General features: G+C 40.2%; 1 protein-coding gene across 3 annotated transcripts in view; it reads left to right on the top strand.

Moving 5' to 3' along the window:
- The first annotated feature begins 18,532 nt into the window (after nt 1-18,532).
- The window catches only part of PAX5 (paired box 5), a 269,099-nt gene continuing 260,995 nt past the window's right edge, over nt 18,533-26,636 (top strand). For all 3 annotated transcript variants that reach the window (XM_044270849.1, XM_044270841.1, XM_044270823.1), the window contains exon 1: nt 18,533-18,816. In XM_044270849.1, coding sequence (XP_044126784.1) covers nt 18,771-18,816 — 46 coding nt within the window. In that variant the 5' untranslated portion in view covers nt 18,533-18,770. The remainder of the gene's footprint in view (nt 18,817-26,636) is intronic.

Below are 26,636 nucleotides of genomic sequence, written 5' to 3'. Positions count from 1 at the left end.
GGGGGTAATCAATGACAGGGGGTGATCAGGGAGTCTATATGGAGTGATCACCCCCCTGTCATTGATCACCCCCCAGTAAGGCTCCATTCAGACGTCCGTATGTGTTTTGCGGATCCGATCCATGGATCCGTGGATCCGCAAAACACATACGAACATCTGAATGGAGCCTTACAGGGGGGTGATCAATGACAGGGGGGTGATCAATGACAGAGGGGTGATCAGGGAGTCTATATGGGGTGATCAGTGGTTAATAAGGGGTTAATAAGTGACAGGGGGGGTGTAGTGTGGTGCTTGGTGTTACTTATTACAGAGCTGCCTGTGTCCTCTGGTGGTCGATCCAAGTAAAAGGGACCACCAGAGGACCAGGTAGCAGGTATATTAGACGCTGTTATCAAAACAGCGTCTAATATACCTGTTAGGGGTTAAAAAAAATCGTATCTACAGCCTGCCAGCGAACAATCGCCGCTGGCAGGCTGTAGAGCCACTCGCTTACCTGCAATTCCTGTGAACGCGCGTGCCTGTGTGCGCACGTTCACAGGAAATCTTGCGTCTCGCGAGATGACGCGTAGATGCGTGACTCTGCCTGAGACAGCCGCCTCCGGACCGCGATCCCGCGTTAGGTGGTCTGGAGGCGGTTAAAAACGAAAAATGATCCTGCAGAAAACAAGACTTGGAATGGGACAGATAAAAATATAAATAAAATAATAATAAAAAAAATAATAATTGCTTGGTTACTAAAATGAAAAATGCATACCAGAGGATGGGGTTAGAAGTGCTTTATGAGAAGGAGGTGACATGCATATGCGATTGTTTTGAGACATTTGAAAAAAAAAATGCATTTCAAGCTACAAGGTATCTCTGCCCATAGGTATGTCCACTTGGCTAACATGTATAACAAAGTGGTGCATGCAATTCATATTTTTACTGACACATTCTTCAGGGATCATGAAAAACTAGAGCACTGAGCTCAATCTATTTGGCCACACTACATTTTGTTTAGGTAATTTTTTTCCATAGAAGTGAATGGGGCTTGCATGAAAAATGGAAGGCATACCGATTCACTGATGGTTGATAGGAGATGTAAATTGTTATTCTTCAGTTTTTCTTCAAAGCGTGAAGAACGCATTCAATCCGGATACAATCCGGACAGGAAAATGCACACACTGAACACAATCACAGACAAAATTGATTTAAGGCTACTTTCACACTAGCGTTATTATTTTCCAGTATTGAAATCCGGTAAAGGGTCTCAATACTGGAAAAAAAAACGCTTCAGTTTTGTCCCAATGCATTCTGAATGGAAAGCAATCCGTTCAGTATTTATCAGAATGTCTTCCGTTCCGTCCCTTGTACAGTATTTGACCGGATAAAATATCGCAGCTTGCTGAAGTATTTTGTCCGGCCAAAATTCCGGAACACTACTGCACTTGCCGGATCCGGCATTAAGTGTTCCGGAGATTGCCGCATCGCCGGATCTGGTTTTACGGTCTGCGCATGCACAGTTCTTTCTAGGGAGTGTGTAAATAGTGGCTCACCCTTCTTGTCAACAAGGACAGGAGCTCTCACTAGTGTGTGGTTCACCCTAACCACAATCAGAGAATTGCAAAAATTAGTAGTGTATAGTGGGCACTCAATATCCGGTACTACATATCAGGTACACTGTAATTATAGGCACAACATATTTATTATTCAAAATCAATCAATAAAAGCTATAGACAATGCAATTCAATGGGATATAATAACAGATTATATAGAACAATCAGATAATATATTTGATCACACTATATTCACACTGTAATCAATCTGTAAATTCCTAAAAATACATAGATAAATGATGATACATGCAATTCTTAAATTTGATAAAGGAGTTAATTACTAAAGGATTAAAATATTATAAAAGTTCCATAAAATTTCCAAGGGATTTCATATTATTTCCAATTGTGCGCTTGATAAGGTGCATTTACTAATGTCCTATTATTGCACTTCAATAAAAGAAATTATATTTCAAAGTCTCTTATATATTGCCCGCTGTTAGGTATTATACTCCAGAGTCTCGATTATATGGCACACTGTTGGGTATTGGTGCTTATTAGATGTTATTGTATCTAGTTTAATGATACTCACTGATTGTTGTCCAGTTTTCTATATCTGACTGTGGCGGCGTCCCACCACAAGTCAGTGCACTCACCCCTCTTCTTTTACTCAATGGCATGTATCCGAGTGTACCTCCGAGACGCCACTGCGGTAATTGGAGACCTCCTTCCGGTTTTCAGTTCAGCGTCCCACGTGTTTTCAGCGTCCCACGTGATCGGGACGTCAGAGGAACCCACGTGATCTGAAGTTTGTCTGATTGGTTTAGTCAAAGTTTCGTGTGTTTATCGGGGGCGGTACCAACCTCCGTATACATGATTTTTCCCAGAATTACTCGTTACTTTTTTCGTCACAATCAGCTGATTGTTTCAATACAGTAGGACGTCTTCTTGATATAAGGATCTCATCCACTCTCCGCGAGTGCAATACGTTTTAATGCATTTTGCACGCGCGTGAGAAAAATCGGCATGTTTGGTACCTAGACCCGAACCCGGACTTCTTCACAGAAGTTCGGGTTTGGGATCGGTGTTGTGGAAATTTTATTATTTTCCCTTAGGCCCCTTTCACACGGGCAATGTGTGAGGTGAACGCATTGCACCCGCACTGAATCCGGACCCATTCACTTCAATGGGACTGTGTACATGAGTAGTGATTTTCACGCATCACTTGTGCGTTGCGTTAATATAGCAGCATGCTCTATATTCTGAGTTTTTCACGCAACGCAGGCCCCATAGAAGTGAATGGGGCTGCGTGAAAATCGCAAGCATCCGCAAGTATTAAGAATGCTATTATTTTCCCTTATAATCATGTTATAAGGGAAAATATTAAAATCTACAGAACACCTAACCCAAACCCGAACTTCAGTGAAGAAGTCCGGGTTCGGGTCTGGGTACCACATTTAGTTTTTTCTCACGCACGTGCAAAATGCATTGCACTCGTGCGGAAAAAACTGAAGAACGCAACGCAATCGCATGCAAAACTCACCCCACTCACAGGCAAAATCGCACGATTTTCCGGCGACGCACCCGCATCCTATCCGGCCCTCACATGCGACGCCCGTGTGAAAGAGGCTTTAGCAACCATCAGTGAAAAACGCATCACACCAGCACTTGTTTGCGGATGCAATGCGTTTTTCACGCAGCCCCATTCACTTCTATGGGTCCAGGGCTGCGTGAAAAATGCAGAATATAGAACATGCTTCGATTTTCACGCAACGCAGAAGTGATGCGTGAAAAAACAACGCTCATGTACACAGACCCATTGAAATGAATGTGTGAAAGGGGCCTTACAGTTCTGGAATGTATTGGATAACACTGACATAATGCTGCCAATGTCATCTAATGCCTTCCAGAACTGTAAGTCCTCTTTCAGACGGGCATCCCGGATTTTCTCCGGATGCGTCCCGGGTGCATTGCGGGAAACCCACACGAGTGCGCACACAATTTCAGTCAGTTTTGACTGCGATTGCGTTCCGTTGTTCAGTTTTTATCGCGCGGGTGCAATGCTTTTTCCACGCGCGTGATAAAAAACTGAATGTGTTACCCAGACCCAAACTTCTTCACTGAAGTTCAGGTTTGGGTTCAGTGTTGGGTAGAGGTTATGATTAGTGATGGATGAACATCTGCCGGGGCGGTTCACGAACACGATCGCGTGAACGCGATCAAATGTTTGCGAACCGCAAGTTGCGGAATGGATGTTGAACCATTTTGCGGATGTGTGAATGGAAAAGATATCCCTCAAAATGAAAATAAATGAAATTATTAAAGTTAAGCAAAAAGCATAGATGTGGTAGGCAATAACAAGTGCTCGGCGGCACTAAATCAGGTGTTCGGCGGCACCAAATCAGAAACCATATGTCCTACCACAATCCGGGGGGTTCCAGTGCACATCGATGAATCCAGGAGGGAAAGCAAAAAAACATCCATCCCTGGGCTAGATGATGATGTGGTATTGAAGGACAGGGTGGGCAACTGTCCCTGATATTGCCCTACAGGGGGTGCTATTCTGGCCCTGATAGCCTAACCACAGACCACCCGCCTTGATGAGAGCGACCCCGTCTGGAACCTTACCCTATATAAAAATGGCCCTAGTAAGCCCCTAGGCCCCTGACTTCCAGGTGATCACTATATAGATCTATGTGTTTTTGACTCATTATAAAAGTATATTATAAGTATATCGCACCCCTCTGTGTATCACACCTATCAATAGCACACCTATACTAGTGCTTAAAATGACTTTTGTGGCCCTATTAGCTAGCTTTTGGTGTCCCTAACAGCCTGTCCCTGCTCCACACAACAACCTCTCCATACACTGGCAAAACACTGAATGTAAAATGGCGGCCATATCAGGTTTATTTATAAGGTAGGGGGTATGTCCATGTGCTGAAACGTCTCAGGCTACTTTCACACTAGCGCTTGATCGGATCCGTTCTGAACGGATCCGATCATATTAATGCAGACGGAGGCTCCGTTCAGTACGGATCCGTCTGCATTAATAACTTAGAAAATTTTCTAAGTGCGCAAAATGCCTGAGCGGATCCGTCCAGACTTTCAATGTAAAGTCAATGGGGGACGGATCCGCTTGAAGATTGAGCCATATGGTGACCTCTTCAAGCGGATCCGTTCCCATTGAATTATGTCATCAAAAGTCCTTTTGCAGGTCCTCAAAGAAGAAGAAAGAAGACGATGCCGGTTGCACTATCAAGAGGATGAGGTAAGTTAATTGTTTTTAGTTTTTAACCCTTCAAGCAACATTTTAGTAAGCATTCTGTATTAAGAATGTTATTACATGAATGAAGCAGGCGGCGCAGGCGCGTGACGTATGACTCACACTGCCAGCGCCCGTCCTCCCGGCCTGCCTCCTGCCTCCTCCCTCCTCTCTGCTCCGAACGGCGAGCGCTTCTAATTGTAAGTAATAGCGCTCATCATTATCGCTCATTGTGCTTTTACATGCAGTGCACACAACAATTAACTATTAGGGATATGATTATACAGTAAGCGGGGCCCGTGTAGTAGAATACAGTCACTGCACGGGCCCCGCTGTCATTATAAATGCAGATGCCGCCCCCAGCCCCTCCTCCCTCACAGCTGATACACCCGCCGCACGGCATCGCGGCGGGTGTATCATCGAAAACTAAGCAAAATCAGCTACATTCGCCGTATAAGACGCACTGCTATTTCCCCCCCCCCACTTTTGGGGGGGGGGGGGAAAGTGCGTCTTATACGGCGAAAAATACGGTAAGTGTTTTCGGTAATTTTATTTTCTTATCCCTTCTAGCCCGGGCCAGTTTTCACCCTTCTGCCCAGGTAATTTTTTGCAAATCTGACATGCGCCACTTTATGTTGTAATAGCTTTGGAACACTTTTATTTATCCAAGCCATTCTGACACATTTGTACTTCATGATAGTCATAAATTTGAGTCAATATATTTCACCTTTATTTATGAAAAAATCCCAAATTTACCAAAAACTAAAAAAAATTGCAATTAATTTTTTTTTTATTTCTCTGCTTTTAAAACAGAAAGTGTTACCTAATATTTATTACTTAACATTCCCCATATGTCTACTTTATGTTGGCATCATTTTGTAAATGTAATTTAAATTTTTTAGGATGTTAGAAGGCTTAGAAGTTTAGAAGCAATTCTTAACATTTTTAAGAACATTTCCAAAACCCACTTTTTAAGGACCATTTCAGGTCTGAAGTCACTTTGTGAGGCTCCGTGGCCGTATTGTGGACCGCATTTGTGGATCTGCAATACACGGGCACCGTTCTGTGTGCATTCCGCATCACAGATGCGGACCCATTCATTTCAATGGGTCCGCAAATCCAGAGATGCGGAATGGTGCGGAACAGAAGCACGGAACCCTATGGAAGCACTACGAAGTGCTTTCGTGGGGTTTCGTCCTGTAGTTCCGTTCCGTAAAAAAAGATAGAACATGTCCTATCTTTTCTGCGGAACGGCTGGATCGTGGACCCATTAAAGTGAATGGGTCCGCAATCCACTGCCACACGGTCGGTGTTCGTGCATTGTGGCCCGCAATTTGTGGGCCGCAGCACTGCCACGGGGCGCAGTCTTTCGTGTGCAAGAGGCCTTACATAGTAGAAACACCCCATTGTAGAAACTACACCCCTCAAGTTACTCAAAACTGATTTTACAAACTTTGTTAACCCTTTAGGTGTTCCACAACAATTAAAGGAAAATGAAGATAAAATTTCTAAATTTCACTCTTTTAGCAGATTTTCCATTTTAATCCATTTTTTTCTTTAACACATCAAGGGTTAACAGCCAAACAAAACTCAATATTTATTATACTGATTTTGTGGTTTAAAGAAACACCCCACATGTGGTCGTAAACTGGTGTAAGGGCACACAGCAAGTTGTAGAAGAAAAGGAGCGCCATATTTGGAAGGCAGATTTTGCTGGACTGGTTTTTAGATGCGATGTCCTATTTGAAGCCCCCCTGATACACCCTTACAGTGGAAACTCCCAAAAGGTGACCACATTTTGAAACTAGGGGATAAGGTGCCAGTTTTATTGGTACCATTTTTGGGTACATATGATTTTTTGATCATTTATTATTAAACTTTATGGGGCAAGGTGACCCAAAAATTGTTAATTTGGGCAGTTTTTATTTATTTATTTTTGACAGCGTTCACCTGAGGGGTTAGGTCATGTGATATTTTTATAGAGCAGATTGTTACGGATGTGGCAATACCTAAGGCCTAGTTCACATGAACGTATGGCTTTTATAGTTTTTTGTGGTCCGTTTTTCACTGATCCGTTGTTCCGTTTTTAAGTTCCGTTGTGTTTCCGTTTCCTTTCCGTTTTTCCATTCCGTTTTTTCCGTATGCCATGTACAGTATACAGTAATTACATAGAAAAATTGGGCTGGGCATAACATTTTCAATAGATGGTTCAGAACAAACTGAACGGATACGGAAGACATACGGATGCATTTCCGTATGTGTTCTGTTTTTTTTGCGGACCCATTGACTTGAATGGAGCCACGGAACGTGATTTGCGGGCAATAATAGGACATGTTCTATCTTTCAACGGAACGGAAAAATGGAAATACGGAAACGGAATGCATACGGAGTACATTCCGTTTTTTTTGCAGAACTATTGAAATGAATGGTTCCGTATACGGACCGTATACGGAACACAAAAAAAAGGCCCGTACACTTAGAAATCTTTTCTCAAGACTAAAGAATTAAATTATTTTAATCTTTCTTCATAACTAAGACCCTCCGTGCCCCTTATCAGTTTAGTCGCTCTCCTCTGTACTTTTTCAAGCTGTAGTGCGTACTTTCTATGGACTTTTGCCCAGAACTGAAATGCATATTCCAGATAAGGCCGCACCAATGCTTTGTAAAGAGGTAATATTACATCCCTGCCCCATGAGTCCATGCCTCGTTTAATGCATGACAATATCCTGGTGGTCATTTTCCTTCTGTTGTCATTCTGGTGTCCCCCCCCCCCCCCCCCCACTTTGTGACATTGATGTCCCACAAGGTGGCCCTCAGGGACTGGGCAGATGTAATACCCAGCACCAGAGCATAGCTCTAGCACCAACAGAAGCTGGAGTACAACTAACCCCAGACTACCAGCCACAGGCTAAATAACACCAAGTGATCACACCCAGCCAGGAACAGAACCCCACACGCACCAGAGAAGGCACCAGGAGAAAGCAGCAAAGTACACACATGCTGCATAAACAACATGTTGCCCCAGGCAACCAGCATGCATGGCTAACGTGTCACGGCGAACAACAACGAGACCATGACATAGCCATGACAGTTTAGAATTTTAGAAGCAATTTTTGAAAATTTTAGGGAAATTTCCAGTCAACTTTTTTAAGGACCAGTTCAGTTCTAAGGTCACTTGAGGTGAGGTGGGGCTTACATAATAGAACCAACCCATAAATTACCCCATTTTAGAAATGACACCCCTCAAACTATTCAAAACTGGTTTTAGAAATGTTGTTAACCCTTTAGGCATTCCATAGGAATTAAAGAAAAATAGAGGTGAAATTTTAAATTAAATTTCCATTTTAATCAATTTTTTCCTGGAACACAGCAAGGGTTAATAACAAAACAAACCTCAATATTTATTACCCTGATTCTGCAGTTTGCAGAAACACCCCATATGTGGTCGTATACTGCTGTTTGGGCCCACGACAGGGCACAGATGGCAAGGAGCGCTATATGGTTTTTGGACCATGTTGCATTTGAAGAGACCCTGAGGTATCCCCACAGTGAAAACCCACAAAAAGTGACCACATTGTGCAAACTACACCAGCCTTGTTGAGCGCTGTGTATACAGCGATCTAGAAGGCAGGGGCATACAGGAACGGTCCCTGCCTTCTCTCTGGGGTATCATGCTGTCACGGACAGCGGGCCCCCCGTTTGGCAGCTGCACGATTAGCGTGAAGCTGCCATCTCTGAAAGGACGTTCCAGAACGTCCATTCAGAGATAAACTGACTGCCCAAGGACGTTTATAGTCAATGGGCGGTTGGGGAGTGGTTAACTGATTATCACTACTGTAAGGCCTCATGCACACGGCCGTGTTCCGTGGCGGAGAGCGGACCATGGAAACCCGGCCGGGATTCCTGCTGACAGCATGAGCGCACGGCGTCATAGCAACCAATGACGCCGTGCGCTCATGCTGTCAGCAGGAATCCCGGCTGGGTTTCCACGGTCCGCTCTTGGCCGCGGAACACGACCGTGTGCATGAGGCCTAAATTGATAAAAGGATAAAAAGGATACAATGCATATAGTCATGCATGTCAAATTGTACAAGGGTTTGAAAAGCCACAGGGGGAAACTTATCAAAATTGGTGTAAAGGAGAACTGGCTTAGTTGTCCATAGCAACCAATCAGATTCCACCTTTCATTTCCCAAATGAGCGCTGAAAAATGAAAGGTGGAATCTGATTGGTTGCTACGGGCCACAAAACCAGTTTTGCTTCAATTTGATAAATCTCCCCCATAGTTTTCAGTAGATAGGTGAGATCCACTTCTCATGCTCATTACATTGTACTTGATCAAGGAGGATAAAGCTGGATAGAGAAATGTAAATGGCCAGGGTTATGTATAGCGAGATCCCTATACGATGTAGAAGAGTCCTTCTAGTGCGGTGGGATTTATTTACCTAATCCTGTTATCTGGACTATAGAAGCACTTTGCTTTGATAAATGAACCACATAAGTAGGAGGAAGAGGGCTATTAGTGACATTTGTAAAGAAGAGATTCCATGCTGACCTTTCTAGAATGGTTTCACTGTTCACTATTGCACAGTGGTCCTAGATGTTTACCACCGTGTCCGTTATATATAGTCTATCTTATATATATTTACTGTGCAGTTAAATACGGTCTATTATTCTAGATTATCAGCTATTTCAGATTGTGTAGAGGCTTCAATAAGATTACTGAAAGAAGATACGGCATCTCAGCTTCCATTCTGGTGAATGGGAGGAAAGCTGCAGTACATTGGACTACACAGTGGACTATGACTTCTGCTTATTCACTGTCTCTCTTCTGGTGTTGGTGGCTGCCAAAAACAGCTGATCGTTTGGGGTGCCAGGTGTCAGGCCCCCACTAAACTGATACTGATGATCTAAGGATAGGTCATCACTATCTATAGGCTGGAAAACCCACTGAAGTTTAGTGATGAGCGGCATAGGCAATTTTCTTTTTTTGCGATATTTTGCGATTTTTTTTGCATAATATTCACAATAATCGCAATGATCTCCAGTCATTATTTTTGCAATTGCGCAAATCGGCACTAATGATGCACATATTTTGGCGCAATACGTGCAACTACACATTTTAGCAGGACTGACTACATATTACTGATTGGTGCAGTAAGTATTGTTGTGAACTTGTGATATCACAGCACTATGTCTGTAGCATGTATGTATGGACAGCAGAACCTACCCATCAGCTACACTATATCACAATCTAGCCTACACTGACTATCTCCCACTAACTATCTGTATTATATATATATATGAGCTAACTAACTATCTAATGTAATTACACAGGAAAGCACAGAGCACAGCTATGACACCGCTGTCTCTCTCAGAACTCCATGAAACTGCAGAAAACGGCTGCTGGGGAGGTTCTTATATAGTAAGGGGTAGGAAACTTTCCTATTGGTTGCTAGGGATGTTGCTAAGGTCTGACAAAGATATTGCAGCCTTCTCATTGGTCCACAAGCAAGAAGGGAGGTTACTGATAAAAAAACTAGAAATTTTCACGATTACGAATATATAGCACTATACTCTAGACCTTCGCAAATTCTCGAAGTGCCGATATTTGCGATTAGAATATTTGCAATCAACACTACTGAAGTTCTGAGAACCTCAATGCAAAGGTATGATCATGGGTTGAACAACTAACCGTGATCGCCGTGTGTGCACTGTGATGTAGTATAGTGATAATGCACTTAGTGATGTCACAGTGCACAGATAATCTACTCAGTGATGAGGCGTACAGTAATGTCACCGTGAGCACAGTAGTAATGCACACAGTGATGTCATAGCAAAGGGATAATGGACAGTACTGTGACAGCACAGATATAATTCACAATGATGTCACCACACAGGTATAATGCACGATGTAATGGCACAGGACACGGATGGTACACATTGTCACAGTGCAGGCATAATGCACCTACTGATGTCACAACACAAGGATAATGCACACAGTGATGTCACAGCACAGGAATAATGCACACAGTGATGTCACAGCACAGGGATAATGCACACAGTGATGTCACAGCACAGGGATAATGCACACAGTGATGTCACAGCACAGGGATAATGCACACAATAATATCACAGCACAGGAATAATACACACAGTGATGTCACAGCACAGGGATGATGCCCACTGTCATGTCACAACACATGGATAATGCACACAGTGATATCACAGCACAGGAATAATGCACACTGTCATGTCACAAAACAAGCATAATGTACACAGTGATGTTACAGCACAGGGATAATGCACACAATAATATCACAGCACAGGAATAATACACACAGTGATGTCACAGCACAGGGATGATGCCCACTGTCATGTCACAACACATGGATAATGCACACAGTGATATCACAGCACAGGAATAATGCACACTGTCATGTCACAACACATGGATAATGCACACAGTGATGTCACAGCACAGGGATGATGCCCACTGTCATGTCACAACACATGGATAATGCACACAGTGATGTCACAGCACAGGGATAATGCACACAGTGATGTCACAGCACAGGGATAATGCACACAGTGATGTCACAGCACAGGGATAATGCACACAATAATATCACAGCACAGGAATAATACACACAGTGATGTTACAGCACAGGGATGATGCCAACTGTCATGTCACAACACAGAGCTAATGCACACAGTGATGTTACAGTACAGAAATAATGCCAACTGTCATGTCACAACACAGATATAATGCACACAGTGATGTCATACTACAGAAATAATACATACAGTGATGTCACAGCACAAGGATACCATATTTAGTGATGTTTTAACACAGGGATAAGTAAACAGTGATGTCACAACACCATGAAAATAAACACGGTGAAGTCAAAGCACGGGAATAATAAGTTGTGCCTTACTTCCATTTAAATATAGGCCCCTTAGATGTTGGCTCCCATAGAAGCTGCCACGTTTTCTGCCTTGGTTATTACACCCATGGGTATGATTTAAGCAGCCCTTGTCATACACTGCGCTTTTATAACATCATGTTTTACAATGCTCTGAGAAATGAATATAACATTCATTTTTTAGTGGTTGATGGTAATATTAATTATTAGTTATTTAGCGCCATCAGCTTCTATTTCCCCTTACACAGCACACTGAGTAACAACCACAAATGACAGATTATACCAATCCTGTGTAAAGTGTAGGAGTCGGAGTATCCACTACAATGATCACAATAGCTCAGGCGGAATGATACATCCCGGCATGGCTAGACGCTTTTGTCTAATGTTATACCACAGTGGATGGACATGCACTTTTCTATACACTTTGAACACCAGGTGACACCACCCGACATGTTTAAGATATACTTAAAACAGTTTTGGGGCATCTTTTCTTACACCTCTGCGCAGTGTCGTTCCTCTGTTATTCCTACTAGAATTGTATGAATAAATTCAAAACTGGTGTTACCATTCCCATTGTCAATAGGGTATGTCCCTACATAGTCTGAAAAGATTGAACAGTGTCAGACTGCGTAGGGACACAGACCCAACTGGTAACAATTGTTTCATAAATATGCAGGAGGAATATCAGAGGAACAGAACAATGCAGGGTTATAATAACAAATGCTCCATATTTCATGGGGAATATAAGTATTTACTACCATCAACATGTCAGGAGTGCTGATATATCCTCTATAAGTCAGCAGGGCACATTTATAAATATTTGGGGGGTCATTTATCAAACTGGTGCATATTAGAACTGGTTTAGTTGCCCATAGCATCCAATCAGATTCCTCATTTCATTTTCCAAAGGAGCTGTCCAAAATGAAAGGTGGAATGTGATTGGTTGCTATGGGCAACTAAGCCAGTTTTACTTTACACCAGTTTGATAAATGACCCCCTTAGAGTAACGTTTCCTTTTAGCCAGCAGTTTTTGATTTTCACAACAGTGCACCAGATTTACCAAATCTGCACCAAAATCCACAAAGGTTTGTCTATAGCTAAAATTCAGAAAAACCTGTATGTCTTTATGTCAATTATGGTAATGCATCCGCAAAAAATACAAATGAAGTCCGTGTGCATTCTGTTTTTTTGCGGAACAGAACAGCTGTCCCAAATAGAACAGTCCTATCCTTGTCCGTTATGTGGACAATAATAGGACATGTTCTATCTTTTAACTGAAAGGAAAAATGGAAATACAGAAACGGAAGGCATATAGAGTACATTCCTTTTTTTTGCGGATCCATTGAAATGAACGGTTCCGCATATGGTCCATATACGTAACCCAAAAAACGGAATGTAAAAGTGAAAAAAAAGTTTGCATGCAAGAGGCCTAATAGGAATCAAGTGTATCAAATGTCTGATGTAAATGCTTGAGAAATGATGAAGGATGTATGGGGGTCATTTATCAAACTACTGTAAAGTAGAACTGGCTTAGTTGCCAATAGCAACCAATCAGATTCCAGGAGCTGTGAAAAATGAAAGGAGGGATCTGATTGGCTTCTGGGGGCAACTAAGCTAGTTCTACTTTACACCAGTTTGATAAATGACCCTAGTAATTTGTACATAATATTGATGCCCTTAATCATCAATTACCAAAAGAACATACACATTATTAGCTATTACCTAGAACATATACAGTACGTCCCTGACTATTACCTAGAACATATACAGTACATACCTATTACTTAGAACATATACAGTACATTACTGACTATTGTCTAGAGCATACACATCCCTATTACCTAGAACATATACAGTACATGCCTGACTATTACCTAGAACATATACAGTACATTCCTGACTATTACCTAGAACATATACAGTACATACCTATTACTTAGAACATATACAGTACATTACTGACTATTGTCTAGAGTATACACATCCCTATTACCTAGAACATATACAGTACATGCCTGATTATTACCTAGAACATATACAGTACATTCCTGACTATTGCCTAGAACATATACAGTACATTCCTGACTATTGCCTAGAACATATACAGTACATGCCTGACTATTGCCTAGAACATATACAGTACATTCCTGACTATTGCTTAGAACATATACAGTACATTCCTGATTATTACCTAGAACATATACAGTACATTCCTGACTATTGCCTAGAACATATACAGTACATTCCTGACTATTGCCTAGAACATATACAGTACATGCCTGACTATTGCCTAGAACATATACAGTACATTCCTGACTATTGCCTAGATAGAACATATACAGTACGTCCCTGACTATTACCTAGAACATATACAGTACATACCTATTACTTGGAACATATACAGTACATTACTGACTATTGTCTAGAACATACACATCCCTATTACCTAGAACATATACAGTACATGCCTGACTATTACCTAGAACATATACAGTACATTCCTGACTATTACCTAGAACATATACAGTACATACCTATTACTTAGAACATATACAGTACATTACTGACTATTGTCTAGAGTATACACATCCCTATTACCTAGAACATATACAGTACATGCCTGATTATTACCTAGAACATATACAGTACATTCCTGACTATTGCCTAGAACATATACAGTACATTCCTGACTATTGCCTAGAACATATACAGTACATGCCTGACTATTGCCTAGAACATATACAGTACATTCCTGACTATTGCTTAGAACATATACAGTACATTCCTGATTATTACCTAGAACATATACAGTACATTCCTGACTATTGCCTAGAACATATACAGTACATTCCTGACTATTGCCTAGAACATATACAGTACATGCCTGACTATTGCCTAGAATATATACAGTACATTCCTGACTATTGCCTAGAACATATACAGTACATGCCTGACTATTGCCTAGAACATATACAGTACATTCCTGATTATTACCTAGAACATATACAGTACATTCCTGACTATTGCCTAGAACATATACAGTACATTCCTGATTATTACCTAGAACATATACAGTACATTCCTGACTATTGCCTAGAACATATACAGTACATTCCTGACTATTGCCTAGAACATATACAGTACATGCCTGACTATTGCCTAGAACATATACAGTACATTCCTGACTATTGCCTAGAACATATACAGTACATACCTGACTATTACCTAGAACATATACAGTACATGCCTGACTATTGCCTAGAACATATACAGTACATGCCTGACTATTACCTAGAACATATACAGTACATTCCTGACTATTGCCTAGAACATATACAGTACATGCCTGACTATTGCCTAGAACATATACAGTACATTCCTGACTATTGCCTAGAACATATACAGTACATACCTGACTATTACCTAGAACATATACAGTACATGCCTGACTATTGCCTAGAACATATACAGTACATTCCTGACTATTGCCTAGAACATATACAGTACATGCCTGACTATTGCCTAGAACATATACAGTACATTCCTGACTATTGCCTAGAACATATACAGTACATGCCTGACTATTGCCTAGAACATATACAGTACATTCCTGACTATTGCCTAGAACATATACAGTACATACCTGACTATTACCTAGAACATATACAGTACATGCCTGACTATTGCCTAGAACATATACAGTACATGCCTGACTATTGCCTAGAACATACACATTACTGACTATTGCCTAGAACATATACAGTATATTCCTGACTATTGCCTAGAACATATACAGTACATGCCTGACTATTGCCTAGAACATATACAGTACATTCCTGACTATTGCCTAGAACATATACAGTATATTCCTGACTATTGCCTAGAACATATACAGTACATTCCTGACTATTGCCTAGAACATATACAGTACATGCCTGACTATTGCCTAGAACATATACAGTACATGCCTGACTATTGCCTAGAACATACACATTCCTGACTATTGCCTAGAACATATACAGTACATTCCTGACTATTGCCTAGAACATATACAGTACATGCCTGACTATTACCTAGAACATATACAGTACATTCCTGACTATTGCCTAGAACATATACAGTACATGCCTGACTATTGCCTAGAACATATACAGTACATTCCTGACTATTGCCTAGAACATATACAGTATATTCCTGACTATTGCCTAGAACATATACAGTACATTCCTGACTATTGCCTAGAACATATACAGTACATGCCTGACTATTGCCTAGAACATATACAGTACATGCCTGACTATTGCCTAGAACATACACATTCCTGACTATTGCCTAGAACATATACAGTACATTCCTGACTATTGCCTAGAACATATACAGTACATGCCTGACTATTACCTAGAACATATACAGTACATTCCTGACTATTGCCTAGAACATACACAGTACTGACTATTGCTTAGAACTTATACATTCCTGATTATTTCCTAGAACATACGCATTCCTGACTGTGGGGTGGTGGTGTAGTTGTAATATGTATTTATTTTGTAATATTGACTTTTTTAATGTCTGTAATGGAACTAATAAAAATGATTTAAAGGGGAAGTACAAAAAGACCTATTTCTAGTCTGTGCGCATCACTAAATATATTCATAAGTAACTAAAAAAAAAAGCGTATCAGACAAATGTTCCATGTGGAAATTGACTTGCAGCATGTTAAGGCCACCTGCAAACATTGCTAAATGTGTGTGGTTTTGTTGCACAGATTCCCGTGCATAAAAACCGCAGTGTAGTACAGTACCAGCAAAGTGTATGAGATTACACAAATGTCATGTACACTCTTTGCGGATTATTTCCATGCGGAAATTGACCTGCCGTGCTGATTTCCAAATCTACAGCATGACAATTATATTTGCGGTTTTAGCTGCAGACTGCACCCTGCGGACTTGGAGTAATATGTATGTGGCCTACACAGATCTACCTGAATATGATGCGGGCTACGTGAGGTTTTTCCGTGAGGACTGTGTGCGGAAAGAACGCAGTGTAACACAGTACCAGCAAGGTGTATAATACTAGACAAATCCGTTGTGCACTTTGCTTTTCTTCTTAGGTGTGGACATTGACCGTTGCGGATTCTGAAATCCATAGCATGTCAATCATTGTTGCATTTTTCTTGTGCAAATTTCACCATTTTTAATGGAAGAGTGAGATCTGCGGAAAATCTCAAAATGGCCCCAAAAACAGCAATTATGTATTGCAGTTTTTAGTGCGGAAATCTGTACGGATTTTTGGCATGTTACTTGGCATCCGTGTCCCGGAACCCTAAGGGCAACTCCGGCAACCGAACTGCCAGCCAAATCCGGCAATCCGTATACAAACAGAAAGCTTTTTTTTTCCAGATCAGTTAGTTGGATCCGGTGAAATATCAGATCAGTCTCATCCGGTATCATCCGGAATAACGGATCCAGTATTTAAATTTTTTTCAAAGATCAAGAGAGAAACCTGCTCCTCCTATATCTCAGCGCATGCGCAGACTGGAAAACCAGATCCGGAGATGTGCCAATTTCCGGAACACTTGATACCGGATCCGGCATTAATATATCTCTATGGAAATGAATGCGATATCGTTCCGGGATGCTGTCCGGAAAAAATACTGCAGTATGCTGCGGTATTTTGTCCGGTCAAATACCATACAAGGTACGGAACGGAAGATATCCTGATGTGTACTGAACAGATTGCTTTCCATTCAGAATGCATTAGGACAAAATTGATGCGTTTTTTTTCCGGTATTGAGTCCCTTTACCGAATTTCAATAATGGAAAAGAATAACGCCAGTGTGAAAGTACCCTTAGGCCAGCTGCACACGAGGGCGGGTGAACGCACATAAGATCCACGTGAATTTCCATGGGGATTTATGTGCATTTCTTAAACACATGGATGCTCAACCTGCGGCCCTCCAGCTGTTGTAAAACTACAACTCCCACCATGCCCTTCCGTAGGCTGACAGCTGTAGGCTGTCCAGGAATGATGGGAGTTGTAGTTTTGCAACAGCTGGAGGGCCGCAGGTTGAGCATGCCTGCTTTAGCACATTCACACCAAATGCCGCAATTTCTAATTGCGGATTTTGTTCCGGATTTTTTGCAGTTTTGCCGCACATTTCACCTTGTATTCAAAAGGGTGAAATCCACAACTAAAACCGCAAACATAACTGGCAGGCTATAAATTCTGAAATCCGTGCGGCAGGTCCATTTCTGCATGGAAATAATCTGCAGTGTACATAAGATTTGTGTAATCTCATACGCTCCGCTGGTACTGTGAAACGCTGCAGGTTTTCGCACCGAAAACTGCACAGAAAAACCCTGCGTATCCCGCAAATGTATGTGTGCATGTGGTCTTAGGACTCATGAACGTATTTTGTTTACGTGTGCGGTCCGTCTTTTTTGCAGACCAAATGCAGAACCATTCACTTCAATGGTGCAACAAAAAGCAACTAAAAAAATGACTCTGTGTGCAGTCCGTATGTCTGTTCCGCCAAAAAATAGAACATGTCCTATTATTGTCCGCATTAGGGCTTAGGGTTTTTGGTTCTTACAAGTAAGCCTGACTATGTGGCAGAGACACCAGTGTCAGGGGTATCACACGCTTGTATTCAAGTACAGTTCAAACAGATTGTAATACTATAATGAGTAACAATAGTAATAATAGCAACCATCACCATCCTACAAGGAGCAAGAGGCAGAATGGGGCAGGAGTGCTAGAGATACAAAAAGTTTCAGCTGGTGTGGGCAGATGCCAGGCACGGAGGCTGTGGCTGCATGTGGGGACATCTTGTGATGTGATCTCACATGGGGAGAAGAGCCCTGGAGTTCCTTCATCTTTTCACGGTTCCTTCGGAGGGTTTTCTTCCTCTCCTAAAACGTTTAGTCTCAGCTCAGTGACCAGCGGCAAAGAGCGCGGCAGGGAGCGGAAGGCTCGGATTACCCGCCGGGCCGCAGGCCTCAGCTCCCACTGCAACCACTCTCCTCATCAACAGGTCCGAGCCCTGAGGATGGAGCTGGATAAGGACTACCCGGGCCCCAGGACTGCCAGGACAGGTACACATGGTGGGGAGCCCAGCTGCCACCTGCTTTTCACAACTTTCTCATCTGTGTGTTATATATATATATAATTATGTGTATATTATATTATTGTGTGTTTATATATAAATGTATTATTATTATATATGTGATATATATATATATATATATATATATATATAATATTGCGTATATATAATGTATTATATTGTATATATATATAATATATTATGGTGTGTATATATATAATGTATTATTGTGTGTGTATATATATAATGTATTATATATATATATGTGTGTAATATATATATATATATATATATATATATATATATATATGTGTGTGTATCTATGTATAATATTGTGTGTGTGTATATATATATATATATATATATAATGTATTATATTGTATTATATATATATGTGTGTGTGTGGGTGTAAGATATATATATATATATATATATATATAGATATATGTGTGTGTATTATATAATAGATACATATGTGTATTATATTGTAATATATATATGTATTATATATACTTTTGTGTGTATATATATATAAATTTATATATATCTATATTAAGATGTGTATGTATATATATATATATATATATTAATTATATAGCCATCTGTGTGTGTATATATATATATATATATATATATATGTGTGTGTGTGTGTTTTTATAGTTATTTTTTTACTATATATATATATATGAAAGCTATAACAATAATCTCTAAATATATACACTTCTTAATCTGGCAGTACATAAAAAGCAACACAACTATATATATATTTATGTCTTTTTTCTATTGGCATCTATCTGTACATATATAGTTGTTTTGTTGCTTTTTTGTACTGCCAGATACATATACAAAGTATTGATCACATTACAGACGAGCCTTTATTATGCCTGTGGTCTAGCTGTGCTGTATCGGGCATGAGTCTCCCTGTAATCGCCGCGTCTTTCTGCCATGGTGCCACCTCGGCAGCGGTTGTTGGAGAAGGATTTTGTGGTTTGCCCTTTTGCTGCCATGCTCATCCCATGTGTAGCCAGAAGAGGAATTCGGGCGGGTTGTTAGGGTGATGTGTGGGGGTGAGATGTAGGCTGTGCAGGCGACCTCATGTGTGTGTGCTCACAGTAGTGTCACTCCCGGCTGATCGATGTCTCACTTTATTAGTCTAATCGCTGGAATCATCGTTTAATCGATAAACAATTTCATACATGTAGAAGGTGAAGGCTTAAATACAAGAAAGGGAAAGCGGCCCCACTAGATTAATAAAATGAGATCTGATCCTTCCTCTCTTCACTGCTATTGATTAGTTATGTCTGACGCTGATGGGAGGCCATTGATCGCCGGGGATAATGACTGGACACCTGCAGGAGGCATACGTTGTAATGTTACATGGCTGGATCTCCTGCACATCACATTATATACATATATATCTACATAACTGCGGACTTTTCTTTAGATGATCAAATTCCACACCATATGTCTATATATCATTTAGTAATTTATTTTACATCTGTAGATCTGATGCGAAAGAATGTGATATATATATATAAAACTTTTACATGACGCTATGCTCGGCTGTTAGTCTGTAGTGTAGGGCTCACTGCCATTGTGTCCAGATTGATTCTCTTTCCTGCACATACATCTTTTCCATATCATGCTTTCAATAGTCTCCATCATCTGACCATCTATGAGGTCACTATAGGACTGTGTACAGTAAATCCTGCTGGCTATTATCTATATCTAATTAGATTTCACAAAGGAATAGTGAGAGCTGCTTTATCAGTTACAGTTCTGTATGATGCCACATTTGTGTGTCACTTATCGAATTGCACAATATAGAGAACTATCTATTTGTCTATTTATATAACTATCCATCTATCTATCTAATATCTATCCCCCCCCCCCCCCCCCCCACAACCATACCTAATTATTTTCTGCCCATATATCTGATGCTCCCCGGTGTACTCATTTTCATACCCAGACAGACACAGGCAGCAACATTAATATTAGACCCAGCAGGTGGTCCATTAATTTCTCCAGACTGGCCAATTGTAGCAGTGGATCTATAAATGACATTACCCTCTCAAAAATGGCATTATTATTGTTTGCTACACTCATTTTTTCATAATTGTTATCATTAACCTTCATGGGGTATTCCAGTGACCCGTAATAAGTGCAGTCTAATTTACCACCAATATTTATTCACAGAGTAATATTTGCATATAGTGTAGAAATAATAAACATACTGTATATTATACACACACACTATATATATTTTAATATATAATACATACAATATATATATTGCATACACATTCTCTCTCTCTGTTATGCACACACATATATATATATATATATACACACATACTATCTATATACATATGTATTATATACACACATATCTATACAGACACACACACACACACACACATATATATATATATATATATATATACATATACTATACACACACATACTATCTATATATATTATACACACACTGTACACACACATATTTATACAGACACACACACACACATATATATATATATATATTACACACACATACTATATATATATATTATACACACACTGTACACACACATATATATATATACAGACTACAGACACACATATATATATATATATATATATATATATAACACACACATATATATACAGACACACACACACATATATATATATATTACACACACATACTATATATATTATACACACACTGTACACACATATATTTATACAGACACACACACACATATATATATATATATATCACACACATACTATATATATATTATACACACACTGTACACACACATATATATACAGACTGCAGACATACACACATATATATACAGACACAAACATACATATATATATTACACGCATACTATATATATGTTATACACACACTGTACACACACACATATATATATACACACACTGTACACACACATATATATACGTACATATATGCAGTATATATAATGTATACACAAAATACTATAAATATATAATATATGTTATACACACTCTACAAACACACACATACACACACACACATAAATATATATATATACATAAACCATATTATTATGTATTATTACTACAGTTTTTTAATATTTTAAGTGTTTTTCTGTGTTGTTCATCCGGTACAAGCTGTCTCCGGGGACAACTCTTATTATAGACTAAACAGAGCAGAAAGGAGCGCTTGTATGTTGTGCCCGTCATCCTGACAATATAGAATAGGTCTATAAGGTAGAGTCGGTTTATTAGGGCTCCCTGCTGGCTGCGCCTACTGGAGGGCTGCTAGGCAGGGGTAGGAGTGCCCCTTTAACGCAGTGAGTGCGAGAGCTGCTCCTGCCGCATGGCATGTCATGACAATCTGGTGAGTGACAGGGCACATAGAGTATGGAGGGTTGTGGAGGGGCGCTTTACCCCTCTGTGACCCGTGAAATAATCTATACAATTGTTTACTCTCAGGCCTGATCACACTGTCAAACACTCCATTGTACAGCACACGTGGGATCCACACTTCTTACTGCCCTCTCCTCTGTAGAGTGCCACTCATCTGCCTCATCATATCCTGACAATCAGGGCTGGAGTGGCTCTGCACATACTAGCAGTATACACCCCCCTCCCCATGCACATATACATCTTACAGGCCACCATGTATACATAGTCCAGCCTGCCATCTGCAATACATGCCTGCATTGTCCAGGCTCTTTGCTAGTGAAATCTAGCTATTCCTAAATCAGGAGAATACTATGTATTGGTCTGTAAAATATGGTTGAATAGGTGAGATGATAAATCTGAAAAAACTCCAGGAGGAAATTAATTCCAGCAGGATCAAGAGACAATATATACGTTTATTTACTGGAAAGAAAGAATAATTTTTTTTTAAAATCATCTGGATTTTGAATGTGATCCTATGTGACTACAATTTATCACTATGGTATTTTCAATAATTATATATAAATATATATATATCTATATATATATATATATATATATATATATATATATATATAAATAAGTGTAGTTGTATTAGATGTTGTATTTACTAGTGATGAGGGGCATAGGCAATATTAGAATTCGCAATATTTCACAAATTTTTGGCCGAATATGCGCCATAAATTAGCAAATTTGAGAATTCCTGATCTCTAGTCATTGTTTACTTGATTGCGAAAATCGTCAATGTACTAAAGTCGCGATTAGAATATCCAACACTTCACAAATACAAATATATAGCACTATATTCTAAATATTCACTAATTTTTGAAGTGGCGATATTCGTGATTTGAATATTCACGCTTGACACCAGTATTTACATTGACTATATACTAAATGAATTTATTACTGATACCTTATTCTATAAAGCTGAAATGGTTCCAACCCTTCAGAACAATACATTTAGGCACATTTTGTGAGATGGGAGAAATCCCATATGGACTCCAGGATAAACCCCATGTAGAATTGATTCCTAGGCTCTGTGCTGCTTTATCCAATACTGGATGCTACAGGGCAAAGGGTCTGCTCACAAGCACCAATTTACTAGGAGTTTAATATAATTACATTTGATTTAATATAATAAATTTACTATGAATTGTAAAAAATATATACAGTATTGCTACCCCCTGACAATGTTAGGTCAATATCTACAATGACATGCTTGCTCTTTCTTTGTAAATGAAGTTGGATATGGATTAGGCTGGGTTCCCATATTTCTGCCCATGTCTTGCAGTTTTCCCACCAGGGTGGTACAGAAACTCCAGAGGGAAACCGATACCAGGACCCATCCTATGGTTTTTGTATGGGATCATTACTGGAATTCAGTGCATCAGTTGTAACACTGGATTTCTCCCTGAGTTAGGCAGAAAAAGGTCAGGGGGGAACTAACTGCAGAAAACGGTCGCATGCAATATTTTTCTGTCTGGGTATACCCAGCTATGGAAGCCGGACTGGGGCCCAAGGGCACAAAAATGTCACCTGGCTCAGACATAAAACAACTAGCCGGACACAGCTAATATAAGTATGTGGACCTAGATCAGGGATCAGCAATCTCCGGCACCCCAGCTGCTGTGAAACTATTTTTTTTGCAGGGCTACGGAAGGGATATACTGATGCTGTCCGCATTTTTTGTGGACCCATTGTAATGAATGGGTCCGCATCTTATCCGCAAAGAAAACGGAATGGACTCGGAAACAAAATACGTTCGTGTGCATGTAGCTTTACTCAACTGTTCTTTGTAATTCCCATAGAAGTGAAAGGAGGATTCTGGGAGTTGTAGTTTCTGAACAGCTGGGGCGCCGGAGGTTGCTGATCCCGCACCTAGATGGTGATATTGACAATATTACAATGAAAAATTCATTTTTGTGAATGACTGGTGATTAGTGAGTTATTTGGGGTATATGAGTAACTGCTTTATAAAGTTGTGTTCACACATGGCAAATTTGTGGCAGAAAAGATAACCCATGTGCATGGATGTTTACAAACCCCATACTAATAAATAGGACAATCACAAAAAATGTCTGCCATAAATCTGCCAAGTGTGAACATCCCCGTAACATTCCAGCTTTGACATTCTTTTCATGTTGACTGTCTAGATTTGCTTGCAGCACAACATAATATAAGTAAAAGATCATTGCACTATATTCTACCAAGACATAAATCTCAATCTGCTATTACATCGAAAGTAACACTCCTAAAAAAAAGAACTATTACGATTAATTGTGACATCACTTCTTCTTTTAATGAGAGCTGTGTACAGATGATCCCCTTATATTTATGTGGATCAGCCTGCACAGCTCAGGGCTTGAAATTTCCTTATTCTCCACCCCAGTTAGCAGAATAGATGTCTATGAAACATGAATTATGGATACATTCAATTATGTTTAGATATTGCCATTCGAAATAAGCAAATTTTCCTAAATTTGTTTCAGGTCCAACTTAGTTGAATTGTCTGCCAGATTGGATCCGGTACAAATTAATTCAGCCCAATTCAAAAGTGCTCTGATTGCCTTGAAAAGTGATGAATGACACCCTTGGCTCTCCTGGGACTTTATCTAACCCTTTCCAAACTGTTTAATTAGTAATGTCCAAGTGACAGCGACTATGATTAAATGCATGGTAGACAGTGGTAACGTACCTCCTGTTTAATTAGTAATGTCCAAGTGACAGCGACTATGGGTAAATGCATGGTAGACGGTGGTAACGTACCTCCTGTTTAATTAGTAATGTCCAAGTGACAGCGACTATGGGTAAATGCATGGTAGATGGTGGTAACCACCTCCTGTTTAATTAGTAATGTCCAAGTCACAGCGACTATGGGTAAATGCATGGTAGATGGTGGTAACCACCTCCTGTTTAATTAATAATGTCCAAGTGACAGTGACTATGGGTAATGCATGGTAAACTGTGGTAACCACCTCCTGTTTAATTAGTAATGTCCAAGTCACAGCGACTATGGGTAAATGCATGGTAGACGGTGGTAACACACCTCCTGTTTAATTAGTAATGTCCAAGTCACAGCGACTATGGGTAAATGCATGGTAGACGGTGGTGACGCACCTCCTGTTTAATTAGTAATGTCCAAGTGACAGCAACTACGGGTAAATGCATGGTAGACAGTGGTAACCACCTCCTGTTTAATTAGTAATGTCCAAGTCACAGCGACTATAGGTAAATGCATGGTAGACGGTGGTAACGCACCTTCTGTTTAATTAGTAATGTCCAAGTGACAGCGACTATGGGTAAATGCATGGTAGACGGTGGTAACGCATCTCCTGTTTAATTAGTAATGTCCAAGGGACAGCGACTATGGGTAAATGCAGGGTAGACGGTGGTAACGCATCTCCTGTTTAATTAGTAATGTCCAAGTGACAGCGAATATGGGTAAATGCGTGGTAGATGGTGGTAACGCATCTCCTGTTTAATTAGTAATGTCCAAGTGACAGCGAATATGGGTAAATGCGTGGTAGATGGTGGTAACGCACCTCCTGTTTAATTAGTAATGTCCAAGGGACAGCGACTATGGGTAAATGCAGGGTAGACGGTGGTAACGCATCTCCTGTTTAATTAGTAATGTCCAAGTGACAGCGAATATGGGTAAATGCATGGTAGACGGTGGTAACGCATCTCCTGTTTAATTAGTAATGTCCAAGTGACAGAGACTATAAGTAAATGCATGGTAGACGGTGGTATGGCACCTCCTGTTTAATTAGTAATGTCCAAGGGACAGCGACTATGGGTAAATGCATGGTAGACGGTGGTAACACATCTCTTGTTTAATTAGTAATTTCCAAGTGACAGTGACTATGGGTAAATGCGTGGTAGATGGTGGTAACGCACCTCCTGTTTAATTAGTAATGTCCAAGTGACAGAGACTATGGGTAAATGCATGGTAGACGGTGGTAACGCATCTCCTGTTTAATTAGTAATGTCCAAGTGACAGAAACTATGGGTAAATGCATGGTAGACGGTGGTAACGCACCTCCTGTTTAGTAATGTCCAAGGGACATCGACTATGGGTAAATGCATGGTAGACGGTGATAACGCACCTCCTGTTTAATTAGTAATGTCCAAGTGACAGCGACTATGGGTAAATGCATGGTAGACGGTGGTATGGCACCTCCTGTTTAATTAGTAATGTCCAAGGGACAGCGACTATGGGCAAATGCATGGTAGATGGTGGTAACGCACCTCCTGTTCTGATCTGTAAACTGGTAGCCAGCACTTTGAGCTATTTGTGTGGGAGGAATCACAAAGGTTTCAGGTTTGCCAAAATTAGAACCTTTTCAG

Source organism: Bufo gargarizans, chromosome 1, assembly GCF_014858855.1.
Source record: "Bufo gargarizans isolate SCDJY-AF-19 chromosome 1, ASM1485885v1, whole genome shotgun sequence".
NCBI classification, from domain to species: Eukaryota; Metazoa; Chordata; class Amphibia; order Anura; family Bufonidae; genus Bufo; species Bufo gargarizans.
Note: the sequence above shows the minus strand (reverse complement) of the source record. Positions and strands in the feature narration are given on the sequence as shown.